This window comes from Ovis aries, chromosome 19 (genome assembly GCF_016772045.2).
Source record: "Ovis aries strain OAR_USU_Benz2616 breed Rambouillet chromosome 19, ARS-UI_Ramb_v3.0, whole genome shotgun sequence".
In the NCBI taxonomy this organism is placed as follows: domain Eukaryota; kingdom Metazoa; phylum Chordata; class Mammalia; order Artiodactyla; family Bovidae; genus Ovis; species Ovis aries.
In genome coordinates, this window is record NC_056072.1 from 51,509,628 (window position 1) to 51,531,646 (window position 22,019).

General features: G+C 43.9%; 1 protein-coding gene across 1 annotated transcript; it reads right to left on the bottom strand.

Moving 5' to 3' along the window:
* Positions 1-1,490: 1,490 nt before the first annotated feature.
* On the bottom strand, positions 1,491-21,317 carry FBXW12 (F-box and WD repeat domain containing 12). The gene is given in 6 exon segments (XM_042235941.2): positions 1,491-8,960; positions 9,228-9,623; positions 13,904-13,965; positions 13,967-14,017; positions 15,083-15,253; positions 21,193-21,317. Coding segments are annotated over 5 exon segments (636 nt in total). The 3' UTR covers positions 1,491-8,960; positions 9,228-9,396.
* Between the last annotated feature and the right edge of the window lie 702 nt (positions 21,318-22,019).

Here is a 22,019-nt window from a genome sequence, read left to right on the forward strand (position 1 = left end):
AGTTATTCAGTCAGTCTCCGTCACTTATCTTTTCTGCACAGATATTATACATATTTATATATAGAATATGTTTATATAGATATATATGTATATTTTATATATTACAGTGTATGTTTTAATCCCAACCTTTTCATTTTTATCTCCTGCTGCCCAAACTTGCCTTTTCGTTCAGTTCAGTTCAGTCGCTGTCATGTCCGACTCTTTGTGACCCCACGGACTGCAGCACACCAGGCCTCCCTGTCCATCACCAGCTCCCAGAGCCCGCTCAGACTCATGTCCATTGAGTCAGTGATGCCATCCAACCATCTTGTCCTCTGTCGACCCCTTCTCCTCCTGCCCTCAATTTTCTCCAGCATCAGGGTCTTCTGCAATGAGTCAGTTCTTCGCATGAGGTGGTCAAAGTATTGGAGTTTCAGCTTCAGCATCAGTCCTTCCAATGAATATTCAGGACTGATCTCCTTTAGGATGGACTGGTTGGATCTCTTTGTAGTCTAAGAGACTCTCAAGAGTCTTCTCCAACACCACAGTTCAAAAGCATAAATTCTTCAGCGCTCAGCTTTCTTTATAGTCCAACTCTAACATCCATACATGACTACTGGGAAAATCATAGCTTTGACTAGATGGATCTTTGTCGGCAGAGTAATGTCTCTGCTTTTGGATATGCTGTCTAGGTTGGTTATAGCTTTTCTTCCAAGGAGCAAGTGTCTTTTAATTTCATGGCTGCAGTCACCATCTGCAGTGATTTTGGAACCCCAAAAAATAAACTTGCCCTTTGGTGAGTCTATAAAACTTCCAAAGCTGGGGAGTCTGTTTCTCTTTGGTAAATTATTTCATTCGTATCCATTGCTCCATTTCACCTATACGTGATATCGTGGGATCATTTGTCTTTCTCTGTCTGACTTAGTGTGATTATCTCCACATCCGTTCAGGTTGCTGCCGATGGCATGGTTTCATTCTCTTTTATGGCTGAGTAACCGTCCACTGTATGTATGTAGCAGATTTGCAGGATCTGCGGGTGAGTGGATGCATTCTGGACGCTTGCATGCCTTGACTGCTGTAAATGGTGCCACAGGGACATTGGGGTGCATGTGTCTTTTGGAACAATGGGTTTCTCCGTAAGTACACCTGGGAGTGGGATTGCAGGATGGTATTGTCCCTCTTGTTTTAGTTCCTCAAGCCGCCTCTGTAGCGTTCTGTATATAGGCTGTTAGAAACTTATATTCTGAGTAGGAGTGTAGGTGGCTTCTTTTTTCTGCACGGTTTCTCCAGGATTTATTGTTTGTAAACTTTGGGCTGACCACTGTCAGATGATACCTGGCTATTGGTTTGATTTGCATTTTCTAAGAATTAGGGATGGTGAAGGTCTTGTCATGTGCACTTTTTTACTTAAGAATGCATAAAATTTTCCCCTTAAAACTGGCTTTTTAAAAAGTTTTAAAAATAACTTTTATTTCTTAAAATTTAACATGTGCTTAATAGGAAACCTTATTGCCAAATTCAGACTTAAATTGAAGAAAGTAGGGAAAAACCACTAGACCATTCAGGTATGACCCTGGAGGGCCTGGCTCCTGGATGGGACCTTAAATCTCCAGACCCAGGCCGGCACTCCAACAACTAAATGACGCCGGCTGTACCCAAAACGCGTTGGATCTTCGGGGTTTGGAAGAGCATCTTCCACTTTTCAGCCGTGCCACTGCTAGGCCTCCCAGCTGTAGCCTCTTTGCCTGGAGTGGCCACAGCTCCAGACATGTCACCCTAAGGGCGCCAGTTTTGCAGAGGCCAGGATCAGTCTGGGAGAAGGAAATGGCAACACACTCCAGTGTTCTTGCCTGGAGAATCCCAGGGACGGCAGAGCCTGGTGGGCTGCCGTCTACAGGGTCGCACAGAGTCGGACATGACTGAAGCGACTTAGCAGCAGCAGCAGCAGGATCAGTCTGGAAGGTGAAGGGTAAGCGGTAGGAAGTCAAGAGACCAAGTTCTTGGGTGTTTCTTCTGGCACATCCCACTCTACTTAACTACCCAGAAACAGGACTGTCCCTATGGCCCTAGTTGCCCTAGTCAACTGAGTTTGTAATGAAGAAATGCTTCACCTTATGGCTGTTTCTTATAACAACATATGAAAACTAGTGCTTCTGGGCACTCAGTATTCAGTCACAAGCCCTGCGGGGCTGTACATGACACCTCCACTCAAGAACTGTCTGGGGGTTGGGTAATCGAAAGAGAATTCAAAAAGCAGCTGACCTTCCAGAAGCCTTTTTCCATGAGTAAATTTTACTGGCACTGTTCGAATCTAAATTCTAGGAACAGGTGCTTGACATGCTACTATGCAGGGACATTCAAATAAAAAAACAAGGTATCATTTCCTCTTCCCAGTCAGAATAGCCATCATCAGAAAGACTACAAGCAATAAATGCAGGAGAGGACTTAGATAAAAGGAGACACACCCCCGATGTTGCTGGCAATGGAAACTGGTGCCAGGCACTATGGAGAACAGTAGAAGCACTGCAAAGAGACCCAGTGTGTGGCCCGAGCATCACACACCTGCGAGTACATCTGGAGAACACCATCCCTTGAGAACATCCTTGCGCCCCACTGGTCACTGCACCTCTACTGACAACAGCCAAGACTGGGGAGCAACCAAAATGTCCAGGGACGGGTGAGGGGATACAGAATATCTGGTACAAATATTCAATAGAAAATTAGTTTTTCATATCAAAGAATGAAGTCAGGATATTGGCAGCAACATGGATGGACCAGACATAATCATACGATCTGAACGTATGCAGACAGAGAAAGACATATGTCACAGGACATCCACAAGAGATAGAATTCATAATTTGATAGAAATGACTTCATTTCAGAAAGAGACTCACAGGCCTAGAAAACAGGCTGATAATTCCCGGTGGAGAGAATGGTGGGCAGGGTGGAGGAAACAATGGTGATGCTAATTTTAACACAGACACAGCAAAATAGATAAAATACATAAGGAAAGAGCTAGTTTATAGCAAAGGGTACATATTCAGCAGTTGGTAATTATTTCTAGGAAAAAAAAACCAACACCACACACACACACACAATACAATTATGGGCATATGTGAATTCAGCTTCTGCACAATGAAATGAAACACATTATAGTAAATCCCCTCTATGCAAATATAAAATACAATACAGTGAATACTCTCTATTTGAGTATCAGATCAAAATATAATCAAAAAAGGAAAAAGAAATGCCTACTATATTCCCCTCAGGACTTGGTGACCTGGAGTGGTGTCATAAGCGTGGATGCTGCCCAGGCTTGGGTTCCAGGCAAAGACAGCAGGGGATGGCAGAGCTTCAAAAAGAGAGGAGGGTAAAGGAATCCTCTTGGACCTGGAGTTTCCGTCTCCCCTAGATGGGACCACAATCTCCAGATCCTGACGGACTCTCTGAAAGCTAAATGAAGGCAGTTGCACCCAAAACGTTGTGGATCTTCTGGGTTTGGAAAAGTGTCCTCCTCTCTTCAGCTCTCCAGATGGCTGTCTCCCACCTCCAGCCTTTTTATTTGCTTGACCACAGCTACAGGCGTTAGCCACCTCAGTTCAGTTCAGTTGCTCAGTCGTATCCGACTTTGCAACCCCGTGGACTGCAGCACGCCAGGCCTCCCTGTCCATTGCAAACTCCCGGAGCTTGCTAAAACTCATGCCCATAGAGTCGGTGATGCCATCCAACCATCTCATCCTCTGTCGTCCCCTTCTCTTCCCACCTTCAATCTTTCCCAGCATCAGGGTCTTTTCAAATGAGTCAGTTCTTTTGCATCAGGTGGCCAAAGCCACCTCAGGGCTCCGGTATTCCTGCGTTTTGGATCGATCTGAAGGGTGAAGGTTTAGCTGGAGGAAGTCAAGAGACACAAGTCCTTGGGTGTTTCCTCTGGAACACTGCACTCTAATTGATAACCCAGGACGAGGGCTGTCCCTAAGGCTCCCATTGCCCTAATAAACCGAGTTGGGAATGAAGAAATGCTGCCACCATGTGGACATTCCTTGTAACAACAACATGAAAACCAGAGTTTCTGCCGGTTTTCTGCAATACCGGAGCATTCAGTATCCATTCACCAGGTGCGGGGCTGTAAATGGCAGAAGTTAGCATGAAATGTCCCGTGGTAGGTAATCGAAAACGAATTTATAACAGGGCCGGCCTTCCAAGAAACTTTCCACGAGTAACTTTTACCGGCACTGTTTGAAACAAAAGCCTAGGAACAAATGCTTGACATTCTACCAGGCTGCTGCTGCTGCTGCTGCTGCTAAGTCGCTTCAGTCGTGTCCGCCTCTTAGGGACCCCATGGACTGCAGCCTCCCAGGCTCCTCGCTCCATGGGATTTTCCAGGCAAGAACACTGGAGTGGGTTGCTACCAGGCAGAGAAATGCAAATAAAACAACGAGGAGGTATCACTCAGCCAGGTCAGAGTAGACATCATTAGAAAGGCTACAAGCAACAAATGTGGGAGAGGGTGTAGGTAAAAGGGACAATCCTCCGGGGTTTCTGGGAATGGAAATTAGTACAAAGCACTACGGAGAACAGAAAGTAGGTTCCTGAAAGCGAAAGAGACGTAGTGCTTGGCTCCCCAGTCAACACCTGAGAGTATATCTGGAGAACACCATCGCTTGGGAGCACCCACGCACCCCATCGATCACTGCATCGCTCCTGACAGTAGCCAGGATTGGGGAGCAGCCAAAATATCCCGGGATGGGTGGGGAGATAACGAATATCCGGCCCATGTATACAATAGAATATGAAGTTTTCATACGAAAGAATGAAATCAGGGCATTAGCAGCAACATGGATGGACCCAGACACAATCACACTGACTCAAGTTCTACAGATGCAGAAAGACAGGATTCACATGATACCCACAAGAGGAGGCATTTCTAATCGGATAGAATTGAATTCATTTACAAAACAGAAAGAGACCTCACAGACCTAGAAAACAAGCCCAGGATTCCCAGATGGAAAGAATGGGGGGCTGGAGTGGAGAGAACGACTCTGAAGCTGGTTTTCACATGTGTGCGTGTGTGTGTTCTAAGTTGCTTCCGTCGTGTCTGAGTCTTTGCGAGCCTCTGGACCATTCATGCGAGACACACTAAAATACCTACAATAGGCAAGCAAAACGGACCTGTCCTCAGTACAGGGCAACATATTCGGCACTGACTTTACTTCTAGAAAACCCCATCTCGAAACACATACGTGCACAAACTAGATAAAGTTATAGGCATAAATGAATCAAGCTTCTGCACAAGGAAAAGACACAGAATATAGAGAATCCCCTCAGTGCAAATAAAAGATTAAAATATAATTTTTTTAAAGGGGAGGAAAAAGAAATGCTTGCTATATTCCTTTCAGGCCTCGGGGAACTGGAGTGGTCATAAGCATGGAGCCTGTGCAGCCTTGGGTCCATGGAAGGACAGCCGGGGGGATGGTGGAATTTAGAAGACTATGAGAGCACAGGAACCTCACCCCACCTCGGACCTAGAGTGCCTGCCTCCTCTGGGTGGGACCACAATCTCCAGACCCATGCAGGCCCTCCAACAGCTAAGTGAAGGCAGGCGCGCTCAAAACGCCATGGGTCTTCTCGGGAAACAGTCGTTTCCTCTAGCCGTTCATCTTAAAGGGACCTCAGCTGTGGATCTTAGCACCCTCAGGGCACCTGTATATCAGAGGCTAAGAATGACTGGAGGTTGAAGGCTGAGTGGGAGTAAGTCAAAAGACACAAGTCCTTGGGCGTTTCTACTGGCACATCCATCCCACTCTGACATCCCACTCTGACTGTCCCGACGGCTCTGGTCGCCATTGTAGCCACAGCTGCCAATTTAGAACTGCTGGCACCTTGTGGTGGTTTTTTGTAAAAACAACACGAAAAGTGGTGCTTCTGGGCACTCACCAGGCCTGGGGCTGTCGAGGACACTTGCCCTGAAGAAAGGTCCGGGGGTAGGTATCAGAAATGAATTCAAAACAGAGCCAGCCTTCTAGATGCCAGTGTCAACAGGGAAATGCTAGTGTTCACGGTTTCAAACAAAAGCCTACAAACAGCAGCTGCACATGTTAATAAGCAGGGAAACTCGAATGAAAACAATAGCAAAGAATCATCTCCCTTCAGCCAGAATAGCCACCATTAAAAAAGCTCTAATCAATAAATCCAGGAGAGAGTGTAGATAAAGGGAACACTCCTCCTGTGTTGCTGGGAATGGAAATTGGTACCAGACAGTATGGAGAACAAGAAGGAGGTTCCTTTAAAAGCAGTAAAAGGAAAGCTGGTTTATGACCCAGTTATCCCATACCTGAGATTTGTATAGAAATGCAAATCAGGGCCTGTGGCTCAAGTTAAGGGGTCCACCTGCCAACGCAGGAGACTTGGGTTCGATTCCTGCTCCGGGAGCATCCCACATCTGCAGAGCGACTGAGCTGTGTGCCCCACCCATCCGGCTGTGCTCTAGAGGCTTGGGAGCCACAGCAGCTGAGCCCATGAGTCACAAGTACTGAAGCCCGTGGCTCTAGAGCCCGTGCTTCACAACACGTGAGGCCACCGCAGTGGGGCCCACACACCACATCTAGAGAGTAGCCCTCACCCACCGAAACTAAAGAGCCCACCCAGCAAGGAAGACCCAGCCCACCCGAGAAATGCAAACCAAAACTGCCATGAAGCACTCATCCACACTGGCCAGAATGGCCACCATTAAATTGTCTATAAATAACAACTGCTGTAGGGTGTGGAGAAAATGGGACACTCCTACATTGTTATTGGGAATGTAAGTTGGTGCAGCCACTTGTTGGAAATTAGTATGGAAACCTGATGAATATTCGTCACAAAACTAAAAACAGAAATGCCGAGTGACTTGGCAAGCCTTGGCCTATATTCAGACACAACTCTAATGCCAATAGTTATACGCATCCCTTACGTTCATAGCAGTAGTGTTCACAATAGCCAAGACGTGGAAAGAGTGTAAATGTCCATCAACAGAGCAAAATGGTAAAACTGTGGTACATATACACAATGGAATACTACTCTTCCATAAAAAAGGAGGAAATAATGCCACTGTCAGCAATGTGGGTGTAAGTAGAGATTATCATATTAAATGAATTGTCAGAAAGACAAATACTATAAGTTATCACTTATATGTGGAATATTAAATATGAGCCAAATGAACTTACCTTTGAAATAGATACAGGATCAAGGTCATAGAGAAGAGACTGGTGGCTGCCAAGCAGGAGGAGATTGGGGGAGGGATGGATTGGGATACTGGGTTTAGGACATTAAAGCAATTATATATAGAACAGATAAACAAAAAGCTCCTACTATATGGCACAGGAATCTATATTCAATATACTACGTAAACTATAATGGAAAAGAATATTTTAAAAAGACTGTATGTATATTTGTAACTGAATCACTTTGCTGTACAGCAGAAATTAATACACCATTGGAAATCAACTGCATTTCAATTTTAAAATTGATGAAAAGATTTTATATGAATTGAAAAATATAAAATAATTGCAAGGCAATACATTTTTGTGATTTAGAGTAGGCTACGATTCCTTATGTATGATACAGAGAAAAAAAGATTTGAAAAAGAGACTTCCCTGGTGGTCCAGAGGTTGGGAATCTGCCCTGCCAGCGCAGGGGACAGGGCTTTGATCCCTGGTCTGGGCAGATTCCACGTGTTGCAATGAAGCTCGTGTGCCACAACTACTGAGTCTGTGCTCTAGAGCCCCTGAGCTGCAACTGCTAAAACCCATGCGCCGAGAGCTGTGCTCCGCAACAGGAGATTCCGCTGCGATGGGAAACCTGCTCCGCTCAGGAAGAGTAGCCCCTGCTCACCATAATTAGAGAAAGCCTGTGCCCAGCAACGGAGACCTAGTGCAGTCAAAAATGAATGAGTAAAAATAAAATTATAAAGAAGACTTGAGAGGAAATCTGCTAAGTTCACTTATATATTAGTTCTTTATATTTCACAGTATAGTTTTACCTCAAAAACACTGGAAGTAACTTCTCATCTAAATGGAATTCTCCCATGTTAAGAAAAATTAAAGCTGCACAATAGTCTATTATGTGGCTCTACCATAGTAACTTAAACAGTCTCTTAGATTTGGGCAGTGAGGTGGTTTCTAATATTTGGCAATTACAACTAATGCTGTAAAAAACAACCAGTCTATTATTAATCATTGAAGGTGCACGGTCAATAAATTCCCTTTGTGGCATAGGTAGTTCAAAGGACCTAAGTATATACAATTGGTTAGATATTGCCAAAGGTAATGGAGAAGGCAATGGCAACCTATTCCAGTACTCTTGCCTGGAGAATTCCATGGACGGAGGAGCCTGGTGGGCTGCAGTCCATGGGGTCGCTAAGAGTAGGACATAACTGAGTGACTTCACTTTCACTTTTCACTTCATGCATTGGAGAAGGAAATGGCAACCCACCCCAGTGTTCTTGCCTGGAGAATCCCAGGGATGGAGGACCCTGGTTGGACACAACTGAAGCGACTTAGCAGCAGCAGCCAAAGATAAACTTGAGAAGGACAGGCAACAATCTGGAAGAAAATATTTGTAAAGTATGTAAAAGATAAGACCTGTATGCACAGTATGTAAAAACCTCAAGAAAAGCAATTTAGACAAGGGCAAGCAAGCAATTTAAGAAAATAAAAGGCAGCTCCATGAAGATGCAACCCAAATGACTAATGAACTCAAAAAACATAGAAACTTTACAAGTAAAGAGAGGATACTGAGGATGTAAATCTTCCATACACTGCTTTGGGGAATATAAATTGAGGCCATTTTGGAAAGACTTTTGAAACCTATTGCAAGGACTGTGGACAAACTCCCAAATCTGGCAATTCTTCTATACGCTTATACTTCCCTGGTGGCTCCAGTGGTAAAGAATCTGCTTGCCAATGCAGGAGATGCAGGTTTGATCCCTGGGTTTGGAAGATGCCCTGCAGGAGGGGAAAAAAAAAAAAATAAACGCATTCCAGTATTCTTACCTGGGAAACTCCCATGGACAGGGGAAACCTGGTGGGCTACAGTCCATGGGGTCACAAAGAGTTGGATACAACTTAAAAGCTAAACAACAACAATATATATTAATATATATACATATCCTCAAATAATCTTTTGAAAATGGCTTTTATCCCTTCATTAATTTTACTATATAGAAAATTTAAATCTTTAGGGAAAGCTTAAAGTCACAAAACAGGACTTACCAGCTTGCTGTCTGATCACTCCATGCATTCCAAGTGACAGCAGCTCTTGAGTATGGATAACAGCTTCCCTTTCCCCACGTGAACACATGCAGAGTCATCCATGGAAGGGGTAAGGACATGGAGAGAATCCTTCCAAGGATATCAAGGGGTGAGCGGCCCAGAGTCAAAGTCAGAGCAACGACTTGCCAATGACCTTCTTGTGCTCAAATCGTTGCAGCAGGAGGCCGTGGATGGTGAATGGCAACAGGCACGCCCCAGTTTCAGAAATAATCCTGTTTCCATCACTGATGCCCATCCCAGCAGGAGTCTCCATATGAACGGACAGCAGGAAATTTGCAACCAAATGAGCTGTTTTAGAGAATGCGTAGAGGATGCATGCACACATTGGCAGGCACGCTTTGGATCATTGAGTCAGAACAGTATTCTTGCAGTGAGTGACAAAACCTGCTCCCACGGGACTTCAGCCCAGTAAGGAAAAGGAAGGGCAGGCCAGCGCCTGGCGAATACCTGTCACTGATGGTACTGATAGGTGCTCCGATACAGGAACATAGGGCTGGATTCTTAGCTCAGGGGAATCCAGGCCCTAAAGCCTGATGGGAATCCAAACCTGTCTGCTCAGGGAGCTGGGTGGAATGCAGAGTGTCAAGGTCTGAGCGTGGGTGGGAAATGAATGTCCAGCCAGAGTATTTCAGAAAGGAGTGAGTTTAGTAAGAACAAACAGCAGACGTACGGAGGGCGCTGTAAGCACCTCTGACGGACTAGGGAGAGCCGGCCTCTTTCGTGGGTTAGTAGCCAATTTTTGAAGTCTCGAGACAAAGAAAAGTCCTATTGGAAGGGTGGCATTAGGTACTTGTTCAGCTTGCTACAGGGTGAGTACTAGGATGGGTACTAACCCTAGTGGGTGGGTAAAAACTTCCTGGAAAAGGAAATGGCCCACCCACTCCAGTATTCTAGCCTGGAGAATTCCATGGACTATACAGAGTGTCTCAAAGAGTTGGACACAACTGAGTAACCTTCCCTTTCGTGGGGTCAGGGAGTTGGCTGGTTTAGATCAGGGGGCTCATGGCAACAGTTGCTAAGGTGCTGAGTTCCAAAGATGACCTCGGTGTGGGGCTCTGCATCTGTGGCCTTGGTATAGGGCTCCATATTCTCCCCTCTTTTTATCTATGGGCCAAGTCTTTGATCCGTCAATACCCTGCACATGATCAACTGATTACCTATCCTTGTCTTGGGTCATGGGGACCCAGGTCATTGGGCAAAGGGTGAAGACTGCTCCTAGATTCTTCATGCTGGACAGGGATATTGTAGGGTCCTAGCTCCCAATGTCTACTTTCTGTTGTGGTGCATTTACGGAGGAAGATGACAGTCCATGAACAACAAAGAGGCCTAGTCCGGTGTAGTCTGTGTGCCAACCAGCTACTATCCTTGTTGTGGCATCATCTGGAGATTTATTTTTTGTATTCTAGAAGATACAAACTTAACAAGAAGGTTAAAGATGCATGGCTTGAAGATTAATAGAAGTTGAAAAGCTTCCAGGGGGCCTAGAAGAGGGACTAGCCAGAAGAACTAGGAGCAGGCATTGGTCCATGATGTAAGTGTTTCTCTAGGTATGAGAAGATGCAAGAATTGGAGCTCATGAAAATCTTTACGTGAGAACAGCTAACTATCTGAAGGCCTGTTCTGCCAGTTTTTCCCAGAGCACAGAGTGCCTCATTTCTGACCTCCACCCTGAACTTCTTTCAGGGTGTACTTTCAGCAGCTGCAGTGGCTCTTGATTTAATTCTTAGTAGAAAGTGAAAGTGTTATCACTCAGTCGTGTCGTACTCTTTGTGATCGCATGGACCATAGCCTGCCAGGCTCCTCTGTTCGTGGGATTCTCCAGGCAAGAATACTGGAATGGGTAGCCATGCCCTCCTCCAGGGGATCTTCCCAACCCAGGGACTGAACCTGAGTCTCCTGCATAGCAGGCAGATTCTTTACCATCAGAGCCACTAGGGAAGCCCAATCTTTAGAGAAATAGAAGACAAGTACCAGTTTCCAGTTGGCAGAGCCCCTTCAGGGTCATAAATCAGACCATGATTTGGGGGCCTTTTACAACTATTTTGTCCCACATTGCTAGGAATGCTCATTCCCAGATCTTCAAAGATTTTCCTAATTGGCTACTCAATTACTGAACTATACCTTGCGAGTAGCAGAAATTCTGCACCATACTGCCTTACTAGTAGTCTCTTACGGTTCAGGAAAATATTCCCTCTTGATGCTTCTTCCCATATCTAGAGTTACACGTTATGATCATTGATCTCATATGGAAATATATCATCATTTTATCAAAGACTCAGTCACACATTTAGTAACGTAAGAGACAACTATTTTGTAAAACAGGCCAAATAAATAATACCTAGCAGTATTGGTAAGTAAGTAATAATTAAAATCAAGAACTTCCATGAGATGTGCTCCAGAATATACCTAGGTTATCTGACTTAGCCTGTTGAATGATTATAGCCTGGTGTTAATCTCCTGGCTGAAGATCATGCAGTATCTGATCTTTATCCAAAGATTGATTGTGAAGTTAGGCTTCAGAAACAAGCTTAGAATGTCCCTTTAAATAACTTAATTAAATTTAGCAACAAACAATATAACATAATATCAAGGAACTATCTCAGAAGTGAGTCTTGGTAAACACAGACCTTAATGAACAAAACTAGAGTTTAATGTTTAGTGAAACTTATTTTTTCCATTGTGAGGGCATTAACCCTATAGCCAGGGAAAGCTTTACCCCATCGAATAAAAAATGAGATTTACCAAGGAGCCAGGAAAAGCCAAGCACCCATCTTGGAATTCCCATAGCTTCTGACTGTTTAATTTACATTATTGTTTATCCATTTCAAATTCCCTGACTTAGGAGTAGGCTGTTGAAGGACTACTAATGTTTTAAGGACATCAGGATAAGAAGTCTGACAATGAGGGGTTAATTTTTGTAGAAGTAGAATGAGCTTCATCTGCATGTGCTATAATCTTCATAGATCTTTGTGACAGCATGATCTTCAGGGTCATGCTTTCTTTAGCGTCAATTCTTCAAAAGGATCAGTTCTTCAGCGCTCAGCTTTCTTCACAGTCCAACTCTCACATCCATATATGACTACTGGAAAAACCATAGCTTTGACTAGATGGACCTTTGTTGGCAAAGTAATGTCTCTGCTTTTTAATATGCTGTCTAGATTGGTCATAACTTTTCTTCCAAGGAGTGAGGGTCTTTTAATTTCATGGCTGTAGTCACCATCTGCAGTGATTTTGGAGCCCCCCCCAAAATAAAGTCTATCACTGTCTCCCCATCTATTTGCCATGAAAAGATGGGACCAGATGCTATGATCTTAGTTTTCTGAATGTTGAGTTTTAACTTTTTCACTCTCCTCTTTCACTTTTATCAAGAGGCTGTTTAGTTCTTCTTCACTTTCTGCTATAAGGGAAATGTCATCTGCATATCTGAGGTTATTGATCTTTCTCCTGGCAATCTTGATTCCAGCTTGTGCTTCATCCAGCCCAGCATTTCTCATGATGTACTCTGGATATAAGTTAAATAAGCAGGGTGACAATATACCGCCTCGGTGCACTCCTTTCCCGATTTGGAACCAGTCTGTTGTTCCATGTCCAGTTCTAATTGTTGCTTCTTGACCTGCATACAGATTTCTCAGGAGGAGAAGGGGACGACAGAGGATGAGATGGTTGGATGGCATCACCGACTCAATGGACATGAGTTCGAGTAAGCTCTGGGAGTTGGTAATGGATAGGGAAGTCTGGCGTGCTACAGTCCATGAGGTTGCAAAGAGTTGGACATGACTGAGTGACTGAACTGAACCAAACTTTACTGAAGTAACAAGATTTTAAAAACAAATATAAATCACTTAAAAGCAAATAAATTCACATATTTTGCTATCAAAAGTTAACACTCCTAGAAAACTTTGTTCTCTTAACAGAGAGAGAAAACCAAATTCCAGTCTGGTACCAGCTTGTAGTTACTGTGAAACAATAATGTTTCACTTAGCTACAGTCACAATAAAAAATCTCAAAGGCAGTCCGATGTCTTTAGAAAACTTGTACTATACACCCTACTTTTCTTAAGCAACCATGAAGTGTCCTTTATATCAGCCCTCTGTAGACTGGTAAATGTTAATTACCCAAAGCTCTTATTTGCATTTTTTTTCTTAAAAGTTTCTTCACAGTGAGTTACTTTCCTTGCTGACAAATTTGCAACAGATACAATAAGACCTTCCTGCTGGAAGTGTGGCATTTGGTGATTGGTTAGGGTTACTATAGGGTGAGTAGTAGGGTGGGTATTTTATCTAATACGGGGTCAGGGAGCTGGCCGGTTTAGATCTGGGGGGCTCATGGCAAAGGATGCTCTGGGGCTCAGTCAGTTCCAGAGATGATCCTGGTGTGGGGCTCTGCATCCGTGGCCTTGGTACAAGGAACTGCACCTGTGACCTTGGGATAGGGCTCCATATAGAGGTCAGAAGCATGGGTGTTAGGGTCAGGTTGGCGCGGGTCAGCCACCAGGTGAAGAAATCTTTGGCACCCTTAACACCGATAGACCTATTGAGACACATTTATAGATAAGAAAAAAAAGGCACGCGTGTATTAGGGGAGAAAACCAGCACTTCTCATGTGGCGTAGCCTACCTCGGATGACTATCCAGCCCCAAGTCTTCTCAGTTGTTGGATCAAAAGTAGCAAATTCCGTCGTTCTGAAAAATCAGTGTTACCCTGTGTGTCCTCCATGGGATCCAGCAGGCTCTGTAGCATGATGAAAATGAGAGGGAGACAGGGGAGCTTTATCTTCTGACTTCTCAGTAAGTACTCCGTGAAATATAGCTATGGAGAGTTGACTGCCCATGTCGTCAGATGAAGGGGGAAGTCGTAGCATCTCAGGACAGGAGTGACTCCAGAACAGCCTCCTTCAAAAGCCTGTTTGTAGCAGAGCTTTATTCTGAATCTCAGGCAGCACTGAGTGGTCACTTCTTGTCACTCGGTAACTGTTTGCCAACCCTGCCTGTCGTGTACAGACATAGAGTGGTGTCCCTGAAGCGTCTCTTCTTGCCAAGGTGGACCCCTGATCACGAGGCTGGCTGAACAGAAGGGAAGATCTTGGAGAAATAGTCAAGTTTGATTTTGCTTTTGCTGCCTTCTCTCTTAGCTCCTTTGGCACCCAGCGCACATTAGCCATGCTAAAAATGCCCTGCTTACAGGCTAGAGACTTTCTCAGAGTGACATTCGGAGCTGATGCCTTTTTGTCCACTTCTGGACTTCTTTGTGGGCTTTCCCTGGTGGTTCAGACGGTAAAGAATCTGCTTGCAATGCAGGAGACCAGGGTTCAGGCCCTGGGTCAGGAAGACCCCCTGGAGAAGGAAATAGCAACCCTCTCCAGTAATCTTGCCTGGGGAATTCCATGGACAGAAGAGCCTGGCAGGCTACAATCCATGAAGTCGCGAAGAGTTGGACACGACTGAGCGACTTTCGCTACCTTTTTACTTTCCAGCTAAAGTAAATAAAGTAAGGAAAGCAAAAGTGAATAAGGTTCCTGAAGATCCTTATGTCTTGATCTTTTACCCTCCTCCATCTCTCTGGCTGATTAAGGCTTCATGAGCAAATTTTTATTAAGAAATGTTTGTCTTTGCAACTGGATATTCCTACTTTGGAAAACGTTGTTTCTTGGCTATAGGAATGGATTCAAAATGTGATACAGCCTTGGAGAGGTGGGAGCAGTATGTCCAGTCCCTACTAAGTTCTGTGGAAGTTTCACTAAGTTTTTCTAATACTGCTTAACCTCGCCTTCCTAAAGCTTGAGGCTCTCCTCCTGACGTCATCAGAGTAGCACCTGTCTTTGGCAAGATATGTTCATGCATCTCAGACTCAGAGATCCATTTCTTGCCAGGAGGGCTGTGTAGCCAACCAACACTGCGTTGAAATGCATTCACTTCAGAAACATTCCTTAACTCAGGCCCTGTCAACGTGTAGATGTCACCTCCACAACTGCCCAAGCAAAGATGAAACCAAAGCATCGCTAGCAGGCCCATGGAAAGAGACACGAAATCCTCAAGTACAGGAAACAGTACTGTCAGCTGCAAGATATATGCCACCATTTCTTTAATCACATAATGGAGGTTAAAACCTCTGGCCAGGACTCCCTGGTGGTCCCGCCTGCCAGTGCAGGGGCACAGGTTCAATCCCTGGTCCCGGAAGACTGCACATACAGTGCAACTAAGCCCAGGCACTGAAACCATGGAGCCCGCGCGCCTGGAGCACATGCTCTGCAATAGGAGAAGCCACCGCAATGAGCAGCCCGAGCACTGCAGCTAGAGAAGCTTGCGTGCAGCCGCGGAGATGCAGCACAGCCAGAATAAACAGACGAATAAAATACTCAGAAAGCAAAAAATAAAGTGAAACCTCTGGTTAGTCTACCTCACAAAGATTGGGGGATACTCCCAAGAAATAACAGTTTGTAAGCACCGAAGTACTTTCTCAAAGATAATTACTCATTAGTACATCAACACTCTTCTATTCTCTTGATGTCTCCCCAAAACCATATCTCCTGGTCCCCACACAGTCCTTGTCCAAGCTCATGTACTATCTAATACTGCACACTTGAAAGAAGAGACATAGCTATGAAATAATTCAGAAAAATATTTTTTAGAAGAATGGCTAGTGGCCTCCTTGGTGGATCAGTGGTAAAGGCTCTCCTTGCCAATGCAGGAGACGTGGGTTCGATCCCTGGTCTGGGAAGATCCCACATGCGGCAGAGCAACTAAGCCCATGTGCCCCAACTGCTGAGCCTGTGCTCTAGAGCCCATGAGCTGCAACTACTGAAGCCCATGTGCCCCCCAGAGTCTGTGCTCAGCAACGAGAGAAACCACCACATCGCAACTAGTCAGCAGCCCCTACTTCCCACAACTAGAGGATAGCCCATGAAGCGAGAACACCCAGCACAGCCAAAAAGAATAAATAAATAAACACCTGACATAAAAAAGAATGCCTGGGGCAATGCGCTTGAAGTAGGTATAGAGGTTTGTGTGGCCAACGTTTACTGGTATATTGTGACTCTCAGCATACGTGATAGGAATGACTCCAAGAAGACAGGGGATTGGAATGGAAGTAGGAAGCCAAGAGATACGTGGAGTAACAGGCATGCTTGGCCTTGGAGTACAAAATGCAGTAGGGCAAAGGCTAACAGAGTTTTGCCAAGAGAATGCACTAGTCATAGAAAACACCCTCTTCCAACAACACAAGAGACAATTACACACATGAACATTCCCAGATGGTCAATACTGAAATCAGATTGATTATATTGTCTACTGCCAAAGGTGGAGAAGCTCTATACAGTTAGTAAAAACAAGACCTGAAGCTGACTGTGGCTCAGATAATGAACTCCTTATTGCAAAATTCAGACTGAAATTGAGAAAAAGTAGAGAAAACTACTAGGCTATTCAGGTATGACCTAATCCTGTATCATTATACAGTGGAGGTGATGAATAGATTCAAGGGATTAAGTTTGGTAGAGACAGTGTCTGAAGAACTATAGACAGAGGTTCATTACATTGTACAGGAGGTGGTGACCAAAACCATCCCAAAGAAAAAGAAATGCAAGAACGCAAAGTGGTTGTCTGAGGAGTCTTTACAAATAGCTGACAAAAGGAGAGAAGTGAAGGCAAAGGAGAAAGGGAAAGATATACTCAAATGAATGCAGAGTTCCAGAGAATAGCAAGGAGACGTAAGAAAGCCTTCTTAAGTGAACAATGCAAAGAAATAGAGGAAAACATTAGAATGGGAAAGATGAGAGATCTCTTCAAGAAAATAAGAGATACCAAATGAACACTTCATGAAAAGATGGGCATGATAAAGGACAGAAAGAGCAAGGACATACCAGAAGCTAAGAAATTAAGATGAGATGGCAACAATACACAGAAGAACTATACAAAAAAGATCTTAATGACCCAGATAACCATGATGGTGTGATCACTCACCTAGAGCCAGACATTCTGGAGTGTGAAGTCAAGTGGGCCTTAGGAAGCATTACTGCAAACAAAGCTAGTGTAAGTGATGGAATTCCAGCTGAGCTATTTCAAATCCTAAAAGACAGTGCTGTTAAAGTGCTGCACTCAACATACCAGCAAATTTGGAAAACTCAGCAGTGGTCACAGGACTGGAAAAAGTCAGTCTTCATTCCAATCCCAAAGAAGGGCGATGCTAAAGAATGCTCAAACTACCGCACAATTGTCCTTATCTCACATACTAGCAAGGTAATGCTCAAAATCCTTCAAGCAAGGTTTTAACAATATGTGAACTGAGAACTTCCAGATGTACAAGCTGGATTTAGAAAAGCAGAGAAACCAGTGGTCAAATTGCCAACAACTGTTGGATCATAGAAAAAGCAAGGGAATTCCAGAAAAACATCTACTTCTGCTTCATTGACTACACAAAAGCCTTTGACTATGTGGATCACAAGAAACTGTGGAAACTTCTTCAAGAGTTGGAAATACCAGACCACCTTATCTGCCACCTGAGAAGCCTGTATGCAGGTCAAGACGCAACAGTTAGAACTGGATATGGAACAACACACAGGTTCAAAATTGGAATAGGGGTATGTCAAGGCTGTATATTATTATCCTGCTTATTTAGCTTATATTCAGAGTACATCATGTAAAATGCCAGGCTGGATGACTTACAAGCTGGAATCAAGATTGCAGGGAGAAATATCAATAACTTTAGCTATGCAGATGATACCACTGTAATGGCAGAAAGTGAAGAGGAACTAAAGAGCTTGATGAGGGCGAAAGAGGAGAGTGAAGAAGCTGGCTTAAAACTCAACATTCAAAAAATGAAGATCACGGCATCCAGTCCTATCACTTCATGGCAAATAGATGGGGGAAAAGTGAAAACAGTGGCAGATTTTATTTTCTTGGGCTCCCAAATCACCGCAGATGGTGACTGCAGCCATGAACTTAGAAGACACATGCTTCTTGGAAGAAAAGATGGTTGAATAGTTCTGAGGTACTGCCGTAGATCATTCCATGGTCTAACAGAGAATTCTATAGCCACCTCTTTTGGCTTCAACATTATAGTATCGTTTACTGACCTTACCTTGGATTGATCTTTTTTTGAGCCCATTTCTTAGATTTTAGCATCATTTGGTCCCCAAAATTCTTCCATATTTTAGGTTTTGTTATGGAAGCAGCCCATTTTCAGGTACTAACTGTATTTGTTAACTATTGCCACATCAGTTCAGTTCCGTTTAGTTCAGTAGTTCAGTTGTGTCTGACTCTTTGCGACCCCATGAATCACAGCATGCCAGGCCTCCCAGTCCATCACCAACTCCCGGAGTTCACTCAGACTCACGTCCATCGAGTCGGTAATGCCATCCAGCCATCTCATCCTCTGTCGTCCCCTTCTCCTCCTGCCCCCAATCCCTCCCAGAATCAGAGTCTTTTCCAATGAGTCAACTCTTCGCATGAGGTGGCCAAAGTACTGGAGTTTCAGCTTTAGCATCATTCCTTCCAAAGAAAACCCAGGGCTGATCTCGTTCAGAATGGACTGGTTGGATCTCCTTGCAGTCCAAGGGACTCTCAAAAGTCTTCTCCAACACCACAGTTCAAAAGCATCAATTCTTCGGCGCTCAGCTTTCTTCACAGTCCATACATGACCACTGGGAAAACCATAGCCTTGACTAGACAGACCTTTGCTGGCAAAGTAATGTCTCTGCTTTTGAATACGCTATTTAGGTTGGTCATAACTTTCCTTCCAAGGAATAAGCATCTTTTAATTTCATGGCTGCAGTCACCATCTGCAGTGATTTTGGAGCCCCCCAAAATAAAGTCTGATACTGTTTCCACTGTTTCCCCACAAGAAATCACAAAACAGCATAAAGCAAAAATTACTTAACTCATACAGCTTCTATTGATCAAAACTTTAAAGAGTAGATTACCTAGGTGGCTATGGTTTAGGGTGTCTCATTAGGTTGCAATAAGATGTTGGCTGATGATATAATAATCTCAAGTTTACCTGGGGTTGAGGATCGGCTTCTAAGATGGCTCATTCATATGACTGCAAGTTGGTGTTCACTATTGGTAGGAGACTGGCGTTCTCTGACATTGTAGACCTGTCCACTGGGCTTCTTGAATGTCCTCAGGGATGTGGTGACTAACTTCCTGTAGAAAAATTTATTCAAGAGAGTACCCTTCTAGTTTCTTCTTTCCCCAGCTTTATTGAGATGTAATTGACATACAACACTGTATGAGCACTCTAGTCGACTTTTATTTCATCATTTCCCTGCTAATGCTTATTTTCATAAGAGTATTTATCATAGTTTGGAAGACCCTGTGTTTGAAGATCATTGTCTAATTTTTTAAGGGGAAGAGAGGGAAATACAAACAGGGAAAGCAAATAGAATACAACAGTTCGGGAACTGCTTTGCATTCTTGCAGCTTCATCTTCAGTGCTTCTTGCACCACATTTGCTCCTCTAGATCTAAGACCTTTGTGGCCCTTGGAAGTGAGCTGAGTTAGAGGCAGCTTTCTGAAAAAGGCAATACAACAAACACCAGTAGCTGACAGAGAAGCAGTAGAATAGATCACAGAGATGCTCGATGACTCAAGATTGCTTATTTTACAAAGTCATTTCATGCTGCCAATAGAAATGTCTTATATAAGCTTATATATAGAAATAAACATTAAAAAGTGAATTCTCATGTGGAGAGAAGGGAACTCTGCCACACTGTTGGTGGAGTGTAAATTGGTACAGCCACTATGGGGAACAGTATGCAGGTCTCTTAAAAAACTAAAAATAGAGCTACCATATGACCATGCAGTCCCACTCCTGGGCATATATCCAGAGAAAAGCATGGTGCAAAAGGATGCATGCACCCCAATGTTCATTGCAGCACTGCTTATAATAGCCCAAGACGTAGAGGCAACCTAAATGTTCATCAATGGAGGCATGAAAAAGGAGGATGTGGTACAAATATACTAACTCAGCCATTAGAAAAGAATGAAATAATGCCATTTGCAGCAACACGGATGGAACTAGAGACTGCCACACTGAATGAAGTAAGTCAGACAGAGGAGGAGAAATATCATATGGCATCCCTGATATGCACAATGCAGAAAGAAATGATCCAAAGGAACTTACTCACAAAAGAGAAACAGGCTCACAGACTTAGAGATACACTTCTGGCTGCTGGAGAAAGGATGAGGGGAAGTGAAAGTTAGTGAGTTTGAGATCGACATGTACATACTGCTATATTTAAAATAGAAAACTGGGCTTCCCCGGTGGCTCAGTGGTAAAGAATCCACCTGTCAATGCAGGAGACATGGGTTCAGTCCCTGATTCAGGAAGATCCCACATGCTGTGGAGCCATGAAGCCCGTGCACCGCAACTATGGAGTCTCTGCTATAGCGTGGGAGCCCCGACTACTGAGCCCACGTGCTGCAGTTTCTGAAGCTGCACCTTAGAGGCTGTGCTCTGCAACAAGAAAAGGCGCACAATGGGAAGCCCGTGTACAACTGGAGAGCAGCCCCCACTCACCGCAACCAGAGAAAAAGCCACACAGCAACGAAGACCCAGCATAGCCGAAAATAAATACATGATTAAAAAAAAAATAACCAGGAAGGACCTAGTGTACAGCACAGGGAACTCTGTTCAATATTACCTGGCAGCCTGGATGGGAGGGGAGTTTGGGGGAGAATGGATACATGGATATGTGTAGTTGAGTCCCTTTGCTGTCTACCTGAAACTATCACAACATTGTTAATCGGTTATACTCTAACATAAAACAAAAAGTTTTTCCAAGTTGAATTCAGCTTCTAGAGTCTAAATGAAAAGGTCGCAGGCTCCCTGTTAGAACACCTGACTTGAAACCTTGTTTCTGTTACCAATTCTGAGTATATTTTTCCTCCCAGCTCCTGTTTCTTGTGATTTACCAGGATAGACACAGACAAGCATTAACTGTGCAGCTCTTGGCCAGATTCGCTGTGTACACATTCCAGGCATAGAGCTTGCATTCTGAGGACACTGTGCAAATGACAGCCTTCTCCTCTCCACCCATGTGGTCACTTCCTGAAAGACAGGCCACAGGTCCTAAGATTCCTTGAAAAAAAAACAGCCACAGACAATACTTGGTCACCAGATGGTTGAGGGATGATGATCCAGTTGAATAAAGAAAATTCTAGTAAGATAATGTTCAGCTTTCTTCCACTGTCTTTGGCGGGTTTGGTTAATATTAATACTCAACAGAGAAGAAGATAGAAATTGGGCTTCAGAGTCATGCAAACATGGCTTTCCATGGCAGATTGGCTGTTTGGGAGATACCGGTCAATTTGCTTTAAAAAAAAATTTTTTTTTTTTAACCTCAGTGCACACAGATATAAAATGGGGATTAAAAAAAATCTTTCCATCAGAGAACTATTCTGAGTTTTAAAAGAGGCACCAGGAATAAAGTAAGCTGTAGAACCTCTATTACTTAAATGTTCCCTTTTTATTCAGAATTTTTATTCTAGGAGGTCTGAGAGGCTTTGAAAAAGGGGGATAACAGGGTCTGAGTTATGTTGTGAAAACCACAAGTTCCTCCATGCAGCTTGGATCACACAGGACAAAGGAGGAAACAGGGAGACCTGTGGTACCCAGGAGAGCAACCCATCCCATTAACTTTTAATTCCTTTTGTCTTTACTGCATGAGAACACAGAAAATATAAAGGGTGGATTTCTTACACTGAGTTCCTCTAGGGTACCCTCTGCCACACCGAGGTTC